Source organism: Vespa crabro, chromosome 3 (assembly GCF_910589235.1).
Source record: "Vespa crabro chromosome 3, iyVesCrab1.2, whole genome shotgun sequence".
Lineage (NCBI taxonomy): Eukaryota > Metazoa > Arthropoda > Insecta > Hymenoptera > Vespidae > Vespa > Vespa crabro.
The window spans coordinates 550,051-570,090 of NC_060957.1; the positions used below are offsets into that span (position 1 = coordinate 550,051).

Below are 20,040 nucleotides of genomic sequence, written 5' to 3' on the forward strand. Positions count from 1 at the left end.
AAAATTAATCTTTGCGAAAGAAGGAAAGTATTTATTTAGTATAAGTGTGTATATATATATATATATAGTGTGTATATATATATATATAAAAAATTTATATTTCACATTTATATTACTTAAACAAAGTGAAAATACATATAAGAATATAAGAAAGTAGAAGATAATGCTAAGCGAATCTGCAACTAAAGGATGATGAGAGCATGCCAGTAAAACACGATTGATATTCATCAAATAATATTCATTAGGACACCTGAATAACTTACTTTACAATAATCTAAACACATGTTAAAATTATTAATTGTCACTTATTAAAATATCTGATATGTGAAAAATATTTTCATATGAAAACATATACGAAATAGTATAAATTTTTCTAATTAGACCGAAGAACTAACATCTCTGTAGGAACATGATTATCGTTAAATCTGACAGTCATATACTTGCCGTATTTTAATCTTTCGTTTAATCTATTAACTTATGTTTGCTCATTCCAAAACGTCACGTACATATTACAGACAATCGTATTACTTTTTTTTGTTTTTTTTTTATATATATATATATATATATATATATATATATATATATATATATATATATATATATATAAGAAATGATAATTTATTACACAAATTCGATAGCATATGTACATAATTTTGTTCCTCCTTCACTCAGAGAAAAAATAATATTACGAAAATTAACAGTTTATATAACTTATATCTCATCGTTAATTTACTCTAATGACATAGATCAATGACTTAATTTTGTTTTAATGTTAAAATATGAAAATAAAAATATGTTATCTTATATATGAACTGAATGTTCTACAGAAAATGTTAATGCGGTTGTGTGTGTGAGTGTGAGCGTATATGTTTGCAGCAATGAAAAATATGAATATGTGTATACTTTCAACACATTATTTAGAAGACAGCCATGTAAAAATATTACCTTTAATGATTCGCTGTGTAGATTACATTATTCAATTCTATTTATGTACAATTACAAGGATAACTATTGATTAGTAAAAAACATGTTAAATAAATATCTGTGTATAATTCATCTGAAACAGCATCGTATAAATGCAGATCCATCATTCCTTTGATAATAGTTTAAACATCTAAGCGGGTTTTTCTTCTTAATATATCTAATCTTTACAAATTCAATTATAAAATTCATTTATAAATAATACCTTTTAATCATTCATTTCAATAATTATGAAATTTCAAGTAATTTTTGTAAAAATTGAATACTTTTATGAAATATGCTGCACGTTTTATACTTCATATTAATTTCAATTAGAATTTCTGAATATATAGTGACAAACGAAAATGAGCTTCTATTATACCACGCCTATATAAATATTTTGATTAAAACATTAGTCATCCTTAATCCCTTAGTTACGATAGCAGAATATTTTTAAAAGCAATGCCTTCTCTTTGTGCGATATAAGATATTAGCATTTTCTATTATTCTAATAGTTATGAGCATTAATATTATTAACACAGTCTTTCTATTTTCCTTTTTATCGAACACTACCCAATGAAAACCATTCGATTATTTCGTTTGTCAAAACCAATCGACCGAGTGGTAATCGAATACCACCAAGAAATTCATTTTCTTGTAAAGTATCGTGATTCCAAATTGTAGCTTCCAAAGCTCTTTCCTTAATTACATCAAGTGGCATTCGGTACTCGAGCTAAAACAAAAGAACATTTAAAAACATTAACAATTGTAGATTATTTAAATTAATATTATTACGTGTAATTTACCATTTCCATAAATGAAGGATAACAACTCTTTTTAACAACTTTAGTTTTACGTTTTGTGGCTTTTGTAGGATCGGGCTTGAGATATACTTTCACGTAAGTATTTGGTTCCTGACCATTTGCTACTTTTGGTAAACCTCTAGCATGATAAACCATTACTGATAATGTCCCACGGGTATAATGAAGTGATAATTTTATTTGTCCACATTGTACGTTCTCTCTGATTTTTTTCTCTGCCCACCAATTACCAACTGGAAAAAGTATATTAATTTAAATTTATTAAATTCATTATTACAAATTCTACAAAAAATAATACATACGTATTAGAATACGCATGGACATTAATGATTATATATATATATATATATATATATACCTTTTACTTTACGCAAATGAATATCTGCATTTTGTTGATCTCGTAATAAAGGATGGAAAAATGTATACACCAAATCGCTTTGTGATATTTCTGGAGCCATTTTAAATAAACTTAATAGAAACTTTTCTATGTCCGCACGTCTTTTATCCGCTACTTGCTTTATATTCGATCGTCCAACGCTTATACCACTTGGTAAGCTAATTAAATTAAACAAAATAATTATATACAAATAATATATTGTCTTTGATATTCAGAAAGAATGTAGAAAAAAAGTTTGCACGATGCCGTGGACGATTATTAAAATATCCAAGAATTTCGATTGATAAGATATAAAAGAATACAAGATAACAATTTTTAGACAATACAGTAATTTACTGTATCTAAAAGAAATGTGTATGTTAAATTAAATTCTCGATTCTACAAAATTAATCATATTCGCAAGTAAGTCATATTTATAATAAAATAATAAATATAAAAAAAGAAAAAAAAGAATAATAGATAAATATGTGAAAATATTATCGAATGAATCTTAAATAAGTTAAGCATTAAATATAAATAATTTATCGATTATCATAGGTTAAGAGGAAGACCAAAATGGGTTTAAAACGATTTCGTGCTGAATTGATTATAAAAAAAAAATACTACAGTACATCTAATATGGGAACATATCGTCCAATATCTCATTCAAATTCAATTCAACTTATAGAAAAGAATGAATCAAATAATCCAAAACAACATATGCAAAAAGGTGAACAGAATAAAATTGACTCAAGTTCTACAATAATTCCAAAAACAAATGCAGAAATTAAAGGATAAGAATTATGAACGAGAATATATATTATAATTAATTACCTGGCTACTTTAGCAAGAGGAAAGTGTATACATAATTTTTGATAAAATTCACAAAATTCTTTATATGAGCGAAAAAGATATGTAGGATCTGCTTGACCTTTTCTTTGTATACGTAAAATATACATGTAATACTTTTCTGGATCATATCTTTTTTGATATCCATGTACTTGTACACTTGTTAATTGGCCTTCTTGTTGCATCCTATAAAAGTAAGAAATATAAGAATATTGTTTTCCAAATTTATTACATTCCAATTTACATTCCGAGTATTTTTTATAAGAAATTAATCCATACTTACGTATATGTACGTGGAATAAAAGATAATAATGTTCCATCGTTATGATCTCCAGAAAATCTGAGTTGTGCTAAGTTATGTAAAAAGAAATTAAACTGCGTAAACCAATTCTTCAATGAACTCTCTATCATTCGTGCAAATTTTGCTGCTGCTTCAGGATTAGTTTGTCCTGGAAGCAATGCTTTTTGTACATAACTAACAGCATCCATTGTAACACCAGAGATCCCAGATGAAGTCATCTGTGAAGTTGTATATTCGTTCATCTTTGATTTATTTAACAATTCTTTTATTTCAATATCACTTAATTTTTGTTGTATAATATTTTGTTTATAAAGTTGCATTTTTAATTCCTTTTGCGATAATAAATTTTCCATTGTGAATTAATAATTAATATTAACATGTATACAGTGTGATATTTTTTTAAGATTCAAATTTTATTAAAATGTATCCATTAATGAAATCACAATTTTTTTACATTTTTACGATATAAAGGAACACTACTATTCAACACGTAACAAATTTGTCCAATGCTTTTTATAATTTAATCGTTCAAATTGTTCTGACTGCGACGTTATAAGGACTCGAACGATAAACGTTAATTAAGTACCAGGCGCAGAATTTAGTACGATAACGGGCCGCTTTCTGATAAAACTTGTGGATAAGTTTTTCCGTTGCGCGGTTTAGTTGTTTTCATAACAAAGCATATAACGCGTAAAAAAAAAAACATGAGAGAGTTTATCATAAATGAAACACATCATTTATATGATGAATGGATGAAGATTAAAAACAAATATGCTTTCTCTTTCGTCTACTTAAAATAATAATCTTGTAAATAATAACGATATAAAATTTAATTGTACTTACTAATCCAAAAAGATGTAGGATAAGATTGCCATGTTTACGTACAACATTAAATGCTTGACAACATAAATCTACAAAATGATGAAATTTGGCTGACGGCTTGTCTCCACCGTTTATTACATAAGCCATATCAGAAGTTAGAACAAATGGTGTTCGATCTCTAACAAAATAATAATATCCATGTAATAAATATTGTCATTATTTCTACGATTATTGTCTATACCTTTTGAAGTTTCCAAACATTTGAGCATCTCCAAGAAATTTTCCGAAATCTATATGAAATAGATGACCAGATGTTTTTAACATAATATTATCATTATGTCTATCACAAATTCCTAAAATGTAAGTAGCAACGCTATAACCAGCGCATGACGCGGTAAAATTTTCTACTGCTCTTTCATATTCTAATTCAGAAGGATTATGCTTTGCTAGCCATTCTGCGATGGGTCGATCTTTAAATGATCCCGTCAAACCAAACTCGACTTGAATTTTTCTAAGTGTTTCTGCATTTGTCACCATTTCTATCATTCCACGTTTGTGACCAGTCGGTACACATGCAAAAGTTACCATTTTTAAATCAAGGCCTTCCTTCAGCCACAATTTATCCATAATGCGCATCATTTGTAAAGTCAACATATCTTGCTGCAAATCATCACCAACCTGTGATATATATAATTATTATATTTTTTTCATAATCGATAATATTAGAAAAATATTATTGTATAAATTAAATACCTTAAAGATTGCAGGACTTAATACATTATCACAGCTAATGAAATTAATTTTCAATGGAAGTGTAAACGATGGAAAATATGAGCAAATTTGTACATTGATTCCATATACTTGTTTACTAGGAGACAAAGGTAAACATGTACCATTATCCTCCATTAATTGACAATGTATATTTTGTAAACCAACTTTGAGTGCATCCATTCGTAATGACTCTTTAGTGGCTTTAATATTTTCTGCAACCTCATTTAAATTCTAAGAAATAATATGTTAGATTATATAATAAATAATGATTATATAAAAGGAAATATCTAACAAAGATATATACCTTAACTAATAATTGTTGAGTAAGAAAACTATTCCTTAAAGCATCCCCTATAACTGCTAACAATGCTCGCAACATTAATTGTAATCTCCTATGATATCTAGCAGAACTGATACCTTTTTCGTCTTCTGGTACAATTTCTGCAGAATTCTAAAAGACAAATATACTATATTAATTGATACGTTAATGGATTTTTATTATTATGCGAAGTATGAAAGATATGTGAAAAAAACTGAATCCTTTCATTACCATAAGTGAGTACAAAGGTAAAAACATATTAATATCACGTCACGTGAAATCGCACGCATTGTTTTCTGTTAATAAAATCTCGAGGAATAATTTTTCCAATTTAAAAAAAAAGATATAGAAAATTTTTTAATATTTTTCTCTTTGAATAATATACATAAATCGACTTGAATATAGAAAATAAATCCAAAGAGAAAATATGTTTAAGAAAATATAGCGATTTAACGTGATTTCACATGAAATAACATTAATATCTTAATATGTGTATACCCTAAAAGTCGTTTATCACGAAACTGACCTGTTTACATATTACAAACGACCAAGGTTATTCAATATATATCATTTATCGAAATGGTAAATATTTCTCAATGTATCGATATTTTGTATTTATATAGAGTGCGTAGAGAACGTATCTGTTGTCATGTTCTCTTATTATCAAAGAACACGCGAGACTGTCGACACGCAAATTGTACACTTGTGAAATGGAGTTTCATTCAGTGATGTTTTAGTGATCAGTTCCGTTATAGTGAAAGGATTAAGAAGAAAATAAATGATATATGATGACTACATTCCAACCTGTACCTGGGGACTTTGTCCTGGTAATGCTTGTGTTAGTAACCAATAAATATGATGAGCTACTCTTGGTGATATCAAAGCTCGTTCCAATAAAAATTTAGCCAAAGGAGAAGCTTCGTATGTTTCATGTTTCAATGCTTGCAACAATTGTGGTAAGTAATCTACGAGCTCATCATTACTTAATTCTCTGATCCATCCAACAGCCATTTCTCGTACTTTCATATCTGGAAAACTAAAGAAAATATTAATCACTTGTGTACCGTTGAACGTTTTTGTTTTTATTTTTACTTTTTTTTACATTGTCGATCAGCGATACTCACATATTTTTATAGTGAAGCTTTTAAAAAAGAAAAATTTGTCCTCACAGCAAAGTCAATGACATGTAAAGAATTAATAATACAACAATGTAACTTACCATGGTAAAAGTAATTGTAAAGCTTGTACAGGTGGTAAAGGACTCCAAACTCTTAGAGATGCATGCAAATCTGGCAAACATGCCCAATCCCAACTATGTGCAGCTAATAATACTTTAGGTAAAGCTTCTGGTTTGTCGTGCAAGTAATGTCTTTTCTCCCACAATATTTCTCTTTCATCAATAGGAGGCCTAAAGTTATAAAAATAGAATTTTAATCAAATCTAATATTCTCATAATTTAGATACACAGATATCAATACCTTGAAAACGTATCTTGCTGCGTAATATCCAATAATAATTCCTGCGTATTTTGATCCAATGAATTAAAATCCAATGATTCAACATCGTGATCTCTTAATTCTGTTGGAAACAAAACATTTCCTCCATAATCTGGTAATTCCAATCCTATAATAGGATGTGTATCACTATGAGGATGAGTCCCGGGTGCTGGTGCAGGACCTAATCTTTTATCCGCGATAGCAGGCCAAAGAGATAAAAAGAAACTTCCTTGGCTCATAATACTAAAACGATATTAAAAAAATGTATATAATTGTAACAAAGAGCAACATGTAGATTTAAATCACACGATATATATTGTCCCTTGAGATTTTATATTTATTTACCCATCATAGTTAAAAAACTGTATAGCAGCCCAACCAAGTTCTTCTTTTCTCATAGCACCTTCTGATACGGAATTTGATTCATGTTCAGTTGGTTGTAAAGTACGTCCATAAAGAACTAATACTAGCCTAGCTTCTCTTGGAACTTGACATACACTGGTCCCACGGAATTCCAACCTAAATTAATATTAAACGATAGAATAATAATTTTATAAAAAAAAAAAAAAAAGAAAAAAAAAAAAAAAAGAAAAAAAACATTGTTAAATATATTATAATACGCAATGCATTACTTACCAAGAGTTAAATAAAATTCTCGGATAAAAACTCAAGCTTACTGTTGTAGGTTCTGATAAAACAGGATTACCAACAGGTCTTGTACCATGAAATATTTGAGCTGCAATAATGTAATCATCATGTTTCCAATTTCCTGGTAATCTATGTAATGATCCAACTCGTACAAGTACAGTATCTATAACTTCCGAAGATACTAGCCTATCTATTAAATTGTAAATAAATAAATATAGTCATATATATATATATATAATTTTTTATATAAATTGGCTATATAAATATGCCATATAAATAAAAAATTTGTCTTTACTTGTAGAATTTTCTCCTCTACTATTCAATTGAAAATCAACTCTAAAAGCATGACAATAAGTTTCTACAAGATCTTGAATTGCATCGCGAATTTTATGGCAATGGGAGGTAATCACATCGGGAAACTTCGTTCTTAACGTTACAACCGAATAATCTCCATCTTCATGTACAATTTCAGGTTTTTTGCATTCTATGTTCGTAGTATGAACTTGTGGCAAAAATTGACAGCAAGCATTTACAAAATTATCTACTGCTTCTGTTATTTCGAAAGTTTCAATGTTTCCCATCAGAGCAGAAACTGCCTTTACAGCTTGAATTACACCTTGAGGTTTGAGTTGAGGTAGTAGACCAGAACCATGATTTGTTCTTGCTAATTGCATCGCAGTATTTTCTACACGCTCCATTTCTTTTTCTACCGTTTCTGCGATATAAAAAGAAAGTATTTTAATTATTATTATTATAATTAGATATCAGTACAATTCATTAAAATTGTTTTAAAGTATACCTAATAAGATAAGCAATGTATCATAAGAAATTGGTTGTAATGGTTCATTAGGTAGTATATCTTCTAATTTAAGACATTGATCCTGATTATCATCTTGAAGCTGAAAATGAAGTAAAAATTATATTTTGTATAAAGAGTATTGGTTAGTACAATAATTAATAAAAGTTAAAGTATTTACTGTGCGAGCTATAGATTTTTTGATTTGCGCCCTTGTCATAATAGCTAATTCAATGTCTTTCTCCAATTTAATACATTGATGAATATATTCATATTGTGCTAATGTTGTATTAGGAGCTAAATATTCTGCTAAGCCCCAAACTCTTAAACAATACTTCTCTACATTTACTGTATCTTCATCCTCCAAAGAACAAGCTACATTTAAAATAACATGTTCAACGCTACAATTCACTGCAAAAATATATTCCAATTAAAACTTCATTAAAATGTTTAAAGAATGTTTACGTTTTATTAATGTCACGAAAATGAACGTACCATTACAAGTAAATGAAATGGACGGAATAGAATCTTTATCGTTATCTGACAATTGTGGATGCACAACTAATTTTATACTTGTGCCTTCAGGATATAAATTTTCCATTGTTGGACTTATTACGTGACCAATATTTGTACTAGGGTTGTTAAATGGATATTCTCCTATATAAATTAAATTAATTAATTTATGATTGATATAGAATGGAAAATCGTTCTTCTTCTTACGAACCTCGCACCGATTTAACCATTTGATGAAAAGCACTTAGATCACCATCATTACTGGATGGTCTAGTTTTTATTACCGTTACGTTTTCATACAAACGAGATTGTTTTTTCTGCTGCAAAAGATATTGCAACAATATCAAAATTAAAAATATAACAATCATATATATATATATATAACTTACACGGCGGTCCAAGGATGTTCTCCTTCTTTCAATAGTATTCCATGCAGATGAATTTCTTGGTGGCAGTGGTGGAGGTGCAGCTGGAGAAATAGCTTGAGATTTGCCTGACTTTTCTACTGCTACATATACTGGATCTGAATTTACACTCTCATTTGTGCTATACATGTAGTCAAAAGGATCAAAAGGATCATATACAGATCCACTAATTTGAGATTGAATATCTAAACAAAAAAGAATATATATATATATATATATATATATATAAAACACATTAATATAAAGAAATGAATTTTAACCAATATAAAAGTAATAACGTACCATCCTTAATATCCTTTGTGTATTCACTGTTGTCATCAGTCTTAACAAGTAAAGGATCAAATGCTTCTAATACACTGACTCTAACATTTGTTTTATCCTCTATTTCTTCACAAGTATTCAAATCTATAAGATTACTATTTGGTTTTTTTTCTATCACTTTCAATACATTTAACTGTTCATCTGCACAAAATGTAGGTACTAACATATTACAGGCAGCTGGTGCTGAAATGCCAGGTCTGTAATTCAAAGGCAAGGGAGGAATCTGAAATAAACAATATATTTCATTATGTATACATATGTAATAATAATACCTAATTATTCCAATTTTCTTTCATCTATTTTTACTCCCATAATTCAATATATCACTTATTAAATACTTATGATTCAAATACAACTAATTTTTAATATTCAATATTATGTATAATAATTATATATATATATACATAATTTAACAATTCAACCTTTTAACGTACAAACGGATGTACCTGTGGAGATAAATAATTTTTAAAAGCAAAGAAATTCCATGCAGGCTGTAATAAAAATAATATATTAAATATTTACTATTCTACTAAGAAGCTACCAAAATATATACGGATATATGTAATATAAATAGTATACATATAAACACACACACACACACACACAGATTTATATAAATAGATAAAGAGAAATATGAGAACATATTACTTGCCTGTGGTGTAATATCAGGTACATTGCTATTGCTACTACTGGCCCTTGACAAGATAGGACTAATTCCTGGTGTTCCAGGTGTACAAGGTGCAGTAGAAGACCTAGGCCCAGGCGAAAGTGAATGATATCTAAAATCTCGAGATTGATAAGATCCTACAGAACTATTACTTCTTGAAATCCTTGCTTGCTTTTTTAATAAGGCAGGATGAGTTTCCCACTTTGGTTCTATTGGCGTTTTCCTATTTATACAAATATATTACATAATCATAGATCATTTTAATAACATCTGTAAATTTCAAAACAAATATGCTGCATCTTACGGAGGTGGTGGAGGTGGCGTACAATATTCTGATAAACTATCCTGCTTGATAGGGCTTGTAAAATTAATTAAATCAATAGATGTTTCCTGGCTGGATGTAGCGGTTGTTGAATTTCTCCTACATGGAATTGATGGTGGTGGAGCCAATAGCGCAGCATTTTTCGATTGATTTTTATTAAAAGATCCAGGACGTGGACGACTTCTAAATTGTAATCTATTAATAACCACAATTAATTAGTTCTAAATATTATACTATGTCCAAAGTAAAAAAAATGCTACTTACTTATCACCTTGCAAAGCACCATCTGTCGTTGTTGAGCCACTACTTCTATCATGTGAATTATTTTGTGATCGATATGATTGCTGTATATTATTATATTCTAAGCGTTGCTTTTGTAACTTAAATTTTTCTAAAGCTAAACTCTCTAAGCTTAATGCTTGAGCACGCTCCAAATCTTCTTGAAATTGACGTTCATAGTCTATCACCGAAGATCCCTGCGTATGTATATTTCTATTGCAGTTTGACATCTATAAACAAGATATGAAATTATTAAAATCAATGACAAATAAAATTCATGATAATTAGTTTATAAAGTTTCATATAAATAACATGATGAAGCAACGTTTAGAACAATTAATGGAGAAAATTTAAGGTATAACCTATAAATAAAATCAAAATGATATTCATTTTATATTAAATAATAATAATTTTATATGAAAATAGATTATTCGATTATTATCGTTTACAATATTATCAAAGAATTAATATAGTAAACAAACCTGCTTTCTATATTATACTATATCTAGAAGTTATAATTCAAAGAAAAGATAACCTTATAAAAACGAAGAAAGAGAATAATGTTTACGTTAGTAGATGGAATGCTGGTTGTGATAAAGTCGATGTGCTCACCGATACACTTCCAAAGAAGTATCAGTATTAGTGCGTTTAAATGTCCTTATCGTGTTCCGGACTAATGCTCTCCCGCAAAAGGAAGAGACGTAAAAGAATTAGAAAGAGTGCGTCTAAATGATCGTTAGATACAAAGATATTTCATTGATTGCTCACCGTGGCATTATTTTTATTGCAGTTTTATTGACAGATGTTATGACGAAAAGAACGTAATAGCTTTTTAAAAACGGGCAAAGAAAATATATATTCGAAGGTTGAAACACCGTTATGAACGGGGACGTGACATCTCGTATATTTCTTTCTTCCTCTTCCCCTCTATAAACTCTCACGTCTTCCACGATGTCGTTGTCGCGTTTCGTCGGGCGCTATACGTTCACGTCGCCTTTTACGACTTTCCTGTCTTTTCTTTTCTCCTTCTTCTTTCACGACGAAAGAAAAGAATGTACCTACTTGAAGTTTGTTGTAGAAGGTAAGGATAATGATGAGGAAGTCGACGACGACGACGACGACGACGACGACGACGACGACGATAGGAGAAATGCGTGTAAACGCCGCATAACCAACACTATCATCACGTTACCGTACTTGTACATCGTGCGTTGGTGGCGACTGGTAGCGGCCGCCGACACGCCGACGCTTTAATAAAACTCGATCGGATGTGCGGCTTTGTAATTGAAAGAGTCTCAAAGCGACTCCATGACGCGCGAACGTAATAGTTTCCGGAGCGTTGAGCGATCAGCTGCTGGATCTCATTGCTTCTCTCACTCTTTAGATTCATTTCTATCTCTCTCCCTCTCTCTCTCTCTCTCTCTCTTTCACCCTTTTCTCTCTCTCTCTCTCTCTCTCTCTCTCTGTCTCTCTATCGATCACTATCTCTTTCTCCTATTATCACCCTTTTTTTGTTCCTTTCACATACTCATCTTTCCTTTCCGTTCGATATTAGAGATCGTTATTCGCTTAAGCGTATCGATTGAGCTTTGACAAACTTTTACGAATTAAAAACCCATCTGAAAAGAATTTCTATGATATTATTTATTTTTTGTCTTCTTTTTCTTTCACGTAAAAGGGGGAGGAGAAAAAAAGAGGATTTAAAACGTGAATGTAACTTGTTTTTTTTTTTTTTTTTTTTTTTTTTTTTGGAAGATTACTTCAATTCACTTCTTATTCACATCTTATTTGTTTACGACTTATCTTGTACGCTTTATTTTTTTTTTTTTTTCTTTCTTTATATATCTTCATTTTATAGACAACTTACGAATGAGAGCTTGTTAATGAATTTATTTCTGTTTCTCTCGCGAGAATATTTTCATTGAATTGATCATCGTATCAATTGATTTATGAAATAAATTATTTTCTATAATTAAGATTGTTTCATTATGGATATACATTCATTCATTCAATTTCAATGTAATTCTTGTGATAAAGGAAACAAAAAGAAAAAAAAGAAAAAAGAACATTTATATAATTTATTATTACTTTTTATTTAATTAATAGAGACGTATGATAAATAATGGGGTAATACAATAATTGCAATCGCGTAGAAAATCTTTCGTAAGGACTTGATTTTTGTAAAACGATCAAAGCCGTTATTATTGCAAAAAAAAAAAAGAATAAAAGAAATAGAAAACGTATAAAAATAAAAGAACGTGTATTTTCTTATCTATTCTATTTAAAGATCTTTATCAATTATACCTTTAATTTTAATAATACCAAGTAAAATTTCAAGTATATCAGTCTATTTCTATATGGAGAATGACTTAGAAATTTAGCAAAGTGCGATGATCTTTATAAAAAAAAGAAAAAAAAAAAAATGATAAATAAATAAAAAAAAAAGAAAAAAACAAAGAAGGTTAAGTACATTAAATTCTAATGATTGAAAATATTTTAAGAATTGTCAGATTCTGAAGTAATAATATTAAGCCAAAATCCATCTTCGCTCGTCGTAACAAGGCTTCGCCTGCTGAATTTAATGGGATGAACTGTTTTATTGGAAACCTGAACCGCATGACTTCTCAAGAAGGAAATTATTCCAATTTTAATTTGCAGCAGTGCGAATCGAATTCCTGAGAAATAAAAAGAAATAAAAATAATAATATAGTTAAATATGAATACGTCAACATGCATCGTAAATCTATTATATTACGGAACGTAATAATATATTATCGTAATAAATATTATTCCAGGATATATTTATACGATTATTTACCTTTTGAAGATGATTACTGATAAATATGTTATCGACGAAAATAAAGTTATTATGAAATTATCGAGAGAAAAAAAATATACTATAGGATCACTCTAATAACTCTAGAGCCGCTTGTTTTAATAATTACTACTATAAAAACAATGATAAGCCTTATCTTCGTACGGGCTTTGTGGCAGTGTAAATATCGATGACGTAAGTTTCGATTAAGAATCTTGTGGTATGCAAAATTCCAAGGATATAATCGGATTAACGATAGCGTTTTTTCATACCAATGAAATATTCATCAAATAGCAATTACTTTGTGTTTTACACGGCAATCGATAAATACAATAAAACCATTGAACTAACCATAACAAAGAATAATTAATACCCTCGTAAATATAATCTCCGTAACGAAAATTTATATTCTCACTATATTTTCTTTTATTATTTGAAAAAAAGTAATTATATTTTAAAAGCACCTATACAAGCTCGTGGTCCTTCTCCAAAAGGAAGATAAGTATATGGATGTCTCGTTCGTTTGTTATCATCCATAAATCTGTCAGGATTAAATGTCTCAGGATCTGGATAATGGTCCGGATCATGATGGAGACCGTAAATTGGTATGACAACTCGCATTCCAGCTGGTAGTTCGACGTTGCTTCCAGGTATTTGATATTTGTATTCGCATCTTCGAGAGAGTAACGGAGCTGGTGGATATTTTCTGAGAGTTTCTGTAGGGAAAAAATTAGTAAAAAGAAAGAAAAAAACAGAAAGTAAATATTTCTTTCTTTTCTTTTTTTTTTTTTTGTTTTTTTTTTTAAGCTCGAACAAAGCTAATGAACTCACCTAATATCACCAAGTCGAGATATTTCATATCCTGAACGGCATCGTAAGTTAATTTCCCATCTCGTTTCGTTATGGAGTCGTTGATATCTCGCCTAGTCTTCTCCTGAATTTCTTCATTTAATGCCAATTCGTGCAGACAGAACGCTATTGTGTTGGACGAAGTTTCGTAACCGGCCGCGAAGAAAACGAAGGCCTGGGCCGCGATGGAATTTTCATCGAGCTCTGGAAATGATACGTTTGAAAGTAGGTCATGATAACTTCGTTTCGACGTGAAAAATCCGCTGATTTTTCATAACTTAAATCGAGAAACGCTTGATCAGCTTAGAGAAAACGAGGTTGTATCGTTGTTATGTATTTACCAAATATGGTCCGAGTTCTCTCATATTCTTTTCTTTTTTTTTCTTTTTTTTTTTTTTCCTTTTCTTTTTACATAGTGCGATACGCCTGCGACGCGATAGAAAACAAATAAAATTATAGGACGGATTATTTTATTGGCGCTTATTTTAACAGCATTTCTTCGACGGAAATTGTAAGAGAGTAATTTACATAACCTAAGGTCGACTTCTTATCAAACGTTCGGTATGAATAAAACACTACGAAAAGAGCTTCGTAATACTCCTTACACGGCATGATACACGACGCGTCCAATCTCGGTCCGCCCCCTTCTAGAAGAACCGCATTTTTCTAGTCGTTTTGAGGCCCTATGTTTTTTTCTTTTTTTTTTTTTTTCTTTCTTTCTTTCGATGGAACGCGCAGCACAGAACTACGAACTCCTTCGGTATATTTCCTTTATTATCGAACGTGTCTTTATAAAAATAGCAAAGTCATTTATAGACATGGAATATTCTTGTGCAATTTATTCGACAATATATGTTTAATATCCCAATGGAATTCGAAGAACGTGATAAATATTTACAAGGAAAGAGCACTGGTTCGTGACTCGATTAAATTAGTTAGCATTAAGACGAGAGAAGAGTATTTAACACGTTGCTAAGTGTAATAAAGAGTAATAATGAACAGAGAAATGTTTATCGTCAATGAACCATAACAATTTCATCGAAAATATTCAAATTTCTCTCGTTCCTTGATTGCTTCAACGATTGTAATTATAATATTATATGCTTGTTATAATCTCAATTGGTTCTTTTTTTTTTTCTCGAGAGAGATACAATAAACGATTTCACGCCTTTCAATCGTTTTTTATAAGCTATCAATGACACAATTCTATAGTTAATAATGAACAGCTATTATGTTCAAAGCCGTCAAAATTATTGTTCCTCTGTAAATAAAATGCGAAATAACGCATATCATGTAGAACACGTTGTTACGATTGTTCAAACAAAATAATAACATTAAATTCTTTTATGGTCATTGGTTTTACCAATTTCCTTTGCGGCTTGAACGTCCTCTTCGTTCAACGCTTGGGATATCGATCCTATGTCGTTTTCCAAGCTTCCTTTATTCTTCAATTCCACTAAGAGATCCATAAAATCGTGTCTCCTTTGGTCGCAGCTCTCTCGTTGCTTGATCATCTGCGACACGACGTTCTTGAAAAACATAGTAACCTCAGGATCGATGACCTGAACGCCTAGAAACTTATAGATCTTAGGCATGGCTGTACGAAGCATCCTCCACAACGTCGCTTTGTAACTTGGCCTTGAGAGTTTCTTTGCAGCCCTATGGAATTCGGAGTCTTCATCGGTCAAAGCATTTATTTGTATGCCGAAAGCACAACTACCAATGACGTCGATCGTAAATTTTGCTGCTAGCTCACGAACCTCCACAGCTGTTTTTCCTTCGGAAGCTTTACTGATAAGTTTTCGAAATTCTTCGGAACACTCGGCTAATAAATAAAACATTCGTTTTAGTTTGCCCGAGGAAAAAGTTGGCGTTAACTTAGACCTCAGACCCTTCCACTTTCTTCCTTCCAAATTGAAAAGATGACCTGACAATGGATCCTGGAAATATTTATTTTTACATTTTTTGAAACGTTTACTTTTAATTTCATGTCGTTCTTTTTTTCTTTTCTTTTTTCTTGTTCTTTTATACGTCAAAACGCCCACCATTTCATGTACGAAATGAAAAACAATGGTAATTCATTATCATTAATAAAAACTATAAAATATGAAAAATGATAATAAAAATTTATATTGGTAAGTCTTAATATTAATTTATATTGGTAAGTATTTTATTGCCAACTTAAAACCATAAAGTTTCTATTACCTGAGAATTATTAGTTGGTATGCCACGATTTCCAAAACAAACGAAGTCCTTAACGCAAATGCTCTTGACAAGATCAGGATCCCTTAGTATTAAAATCGGTGACCTAACACGAAAAACCCCAAAGAATCTTTCGTTCTTGAACCACTCGTACATTTCCTTCACTCCTTCTGGCTGAGATTTTCGAAATAATAACAAGGATCCAAAATTACCGACCAAAACGGTTGGTTTCTTGAATGGTACACAAAGGTTTTCCCAATAATTAAAAGTCGCCGTAAAATAAAAGTACAAAATGCCGAAAAATAGGCCAGTTAAAAGGAAAGGATCTAAAAGTTGTTTTAATAGTTCCAACATTTTTACTATCTTTGTTTCTTTGATGTTGATTAAACGTTTTTATTTACTTGCAAAACAATATATATGTGTGTGTGTGTTTCGTAAAACTTCTTTTCGATTCGTTATGAAAGTTCGTTGTCTACGTAATCTCGTTTAATAGAATAGGAATGTTCGATTGCACTTTTTGCATTCCAACAACATACGAATATGCAAACGTATTCGGATTGGTGGCAAAAAATTTTACGAAGTGGCCGGTGGGTAAGTCGTTGACTCGTTTGTCGTTGAGAGCCACGCGCTTACTTGCGTACATTCACTTTTAATGAGTGATGATATATTGATCTGACACTCTTCTCATAGGAACGTTTATAATCGATCCGACCGCACATGATACTGTGGTTTAAATTACGAGTTATCTTAAATATCGATAGAATAGACATATACGATGTATAAACGCGTATAAACATTTACAAAAGAAACAAAAGGAAAGTTTATCGATATACGATTCTCTTTGTAAGAAAGAGTAAAATATACTTCTCGCGTTTAATCAATTCGTATCGTTCTTATCACATACGAACGAACGAGAATTGATCAGATCTCTTCCATCGTTTTGATTACATCCTTTGCGTGTCTATTGCTCGTATTTAAGAAAAAAGATTTTACAAACAGTAAGATATATAACTAACTCCTTTTCCACGGTATATATATATATATATATATATATATATATATATATATATATATATGAAGAACCTTCTAAAGTGAATGATCGATGAAAACTTTCATGTTAGATCGTGTAGAATATGTGCGACCTAGATACATCTCTCTTCTATCCTTTTTCATCTACGTTCAATAACTTCTTTTTATATTTTTTCCCCTTATCCTTCAATTATTATCTATTTCATAATTATCTCGATATCGAATGAAAATCAATGAACTTTCACTTTTCTTCTAGGATCGATCGATCCATTCGATCAATCGAACGATGCAATTTCTAGTATTCACGATTGAATTATTACGCGCGTAAACAACTTGATCCACGTCGTTTATGCACTTTGATGATGCACCGCGTTACGATGAATCTTCGTCATTGTCAAGTGAAGTGATAACGAAGAAGAGGGAGCTAAAGAGAATCGGAGAAGGAAGAACGGAGTATGAGATTAGAAAAGGATGAAGAGAAACGTTGTTGCGTTATACGTTTGACGCGTGCGCCTCGCCGCGAAAGAGACTGACCTCCCACCGGTGTCGACTGGTAGTAATGAACGAACGCGCACGCATTTATAGAGACCTTGTGTGTCTGCAGAAGAGAGCAACGAAGCCTCTTGACGTACTCTTTCTGAGCCTATGCGTGGCCAACAACGCGACTACGAAACCATCACCTCATTCGCTTATCTCTGACGAAGTCTTTTGGATTCTTTCTCCCCTCTTATTCTCTCTCTCTCTTTCTTTTATTCGTTCTTCTTTTATTTTTTTTTTTCTTCTAATCAACCAATAGCATATTCGGTCAACATACTTAAATAGACGCCACTAGTTCTTCTTCCGTTTTCCTTCTTATACGTGAGAAGATCTGAAAAATCTTACGGATGTTTATATTTTCGAGCCAAGAATATGATGACGTGTACTTTACGATCTTGAAATAATGTAAAATCAAGTGCAAGGTATATTACGGAGTAATACTAATTGTTCAATAACGATATCATTTAACGGTGGAATGAATTTAATTGAGTTTAATTAGATACGTTGTTTTTTTTCTTTTTTTTTTATGAAATTAAACGATCAGTGATTTTTGTTATTTCTTTTTCTTTTTTTTTCCCCCACTTCACTTTTTTACACCTTATAAGATATCACTTTGCTCTTGGACGCAAAAATAAGGTCAGGCCGAAAGTTCTTCTAATGATTTTAAGTATCAATTACTCTTTTTCAAGTCCTTTCTAAACTTACAATCTGAGAAAAATTTGTCTAAGAAGTCTGAAAAAGAGTATGCTGAACTTTTGGTCCACTTAAAAACTTTTCCTTTAGTATATATATATAAAACGTTAATTACAGTTAGTTGAGTTAAACGATGATGGATCTATGTTTCTCCATTTTGTTTTTTTCTTTTGTTATATAAATCGTCAAGATGTTACGACGAACATGTTTCATTTCTGAAACATGTGTTGTAAAAAAAAAAAAAAAAAACGAAAGAAAAAAAAAAGAAAGAAAATAAAAATAAATATCTTTCGTAGGAAATGTAAATAACAAGCAAGTTGAAGAAGAGAGTACCTTGAATGCGAGGTTGTCTCGTTAATCAGAGGAAACGTGATCTTTCCTAAATGAAAATAGATCTTCCTTTCGGTGATCCTTTACGACGTTGATAGCTATGTATGTATATATATATATATATATATATATATATATATATATATATATATATAGCTATAGCACGAATCTCTCGATGAAAACAGATGGTGGAAGTCTGCAATGCTAGTTCTCGGTCTGCCTTATCGCATCTTTTTCCGTTAACCATCTATTTTATTCGTTTTAGATATAACAGAGCAAACAAGGACAATCGGTTGGTTTAATATCGTGTTGTTGCAATTTCAATAAATAAACGATCAATTCGCTTGTTTTTAAATTGCAAGTCGACCTATAAAAAATAATTAATTGTAAAGAATCTCTAAATTATTTATAATGGAAAATTTTTTGGCATGATCTATCATATCTCTTTTTGTCGTCATAAAATATTGATAATTTATTATACAAAGGAATAATAATTTTTGAATATATCTGCATATAGGATTTGATATTATATCAAAAGTCATTTGTGGTTCACCTTATCGGGATTGCGCGCGTTCAACGTGACAGTATATAATGTAAAGTATCTTAGTTGAATCTCATCGGCAATCGCTATTCCAATGTGTATCTATGTACTATATAGATACATGTGTGCGTACGTATATGCATCGATAAGTATATAGGATGATTCATAAACTGTTACAAAAGATTATTCATGAAGCTATTGATGATAAGAATATGACTCTTGTGTAAATTTTGTTTAATAATAAATACGTATATAATTATCTAATGTTTATTAAAATTTTATCTTATTCTTAATATAAAATGAAAGTAAAATATTCGTATATATTTTGACATGCGTTATTAATCAGATTTTTCATTAT

General features: G+C 30.4%; 2 protein-coding genes across 13 annotated transcripts; both read right to left on the bottom strand.

The window, feature by feature from the left end:
* Positions 1–933: 933 nt before the first annotated feature.
* Positions 934–12,083, bottom strand: LOC124422710 (phosphatidylinositol 4-phosphate 3-kinase C2 domain-containing subunit beta). 10 transcript variants are annotated; one of them, XM_046959537.1, is made up of 27 exons: positions 11,255–12,083; positions 10,672–10,916; positions 10,390–10,602; positions 10,071–10,308; positions 9,865–9,909; positions 9,380–9,641; positions 9,062–9,282; positions 8,884–8,989; positions 8,655–8,816; positions 8,341–8,570; positions 8,163–8,262; positions 7,659–8,078; positions 7,352–7,553; positions 7,061–7,234; positions 6,698–6,958; positions 6,439–6,627; positions 6,344–6,360; positions 6,030–6,247; positions 5,205–5,351; positions 4,883–5,131; positions 4,371–4,807; positions 4,151–4,307; positions 3,290–3,525; positions 2,992–3,192; positions 2,140–2,336; positions 1,767–2,014; positions 934–1,693 (listed from the first exon to the last, which is right to left on the bottom strand). In XM_046959537.1, the coding sequence occupies exons 2-27, from the start codon at positions 10,914–10,916 to the stop codon at positions 1,520–1,522; spliced, it is 5,349 nt and encodes a 1,782-aa protein (XP_046815493.1). In that variant the 5' UTR covers positions 11,255–12,083; the 3' UTR covers positions 934–1,519. The 10 variants fall into 10 exon arrangements, with proteins under 10 accessions (XP_046815493.1, XP_046815488.1, XP_046815492.1 ...); XM_046959532.1 differs by having other exon boundaries at positions 8,884–8,992; positions 11,455–12,082; XM_046959536.1 differs by having other exon boundaries at positions 8,884–8,992; positions 11,299–12,082.
* Positions 12,084–12,760: 677 nt separating this feature from the next.
* Positions 12,761–18,250, bottom strand: LOC124422744 (cytochrome P450 6B5-like). Of its 3 annotated transcripts, none has more exons than XM_046959609.1 (6): positions 18,080–18,250; positions 16,556–17,275; positions 15,714–16,290; positions 14,333–14,554; positions 13,966–14,217; positions 12,761–13,361 (listed from the first exon to the last, which is right to left on the bottom strand). In XM_046959609.1, exons 2-6 carry the CDS (start codon positions 16,904–16,906, stop codon positions 13,183–13,185), a joined length of 1,581 nt encoding a protein of 526 aa, XP_046815565.1. In that variant the 5' UTR covers positions 16,907–17,275; positions 18,080–18,250; the 3' UTR covers positions 12,761–13,182. The 3 variants fall into 3 exon arrangements, with proteins under 3 accessions (XP_046815565.1, XP_046815563.1, XP_046815564.1); XM_046959607.1 differs by having other exon boundaries at positions 17,636–18,250; XM_046959608.1 differs by lacking the exon at positions 18,080–18,250 and having other exon boundaries at positions 16,556–17,615.
* Positions 18,251–20,040: the final 1,790 nt, after the last annotated feature.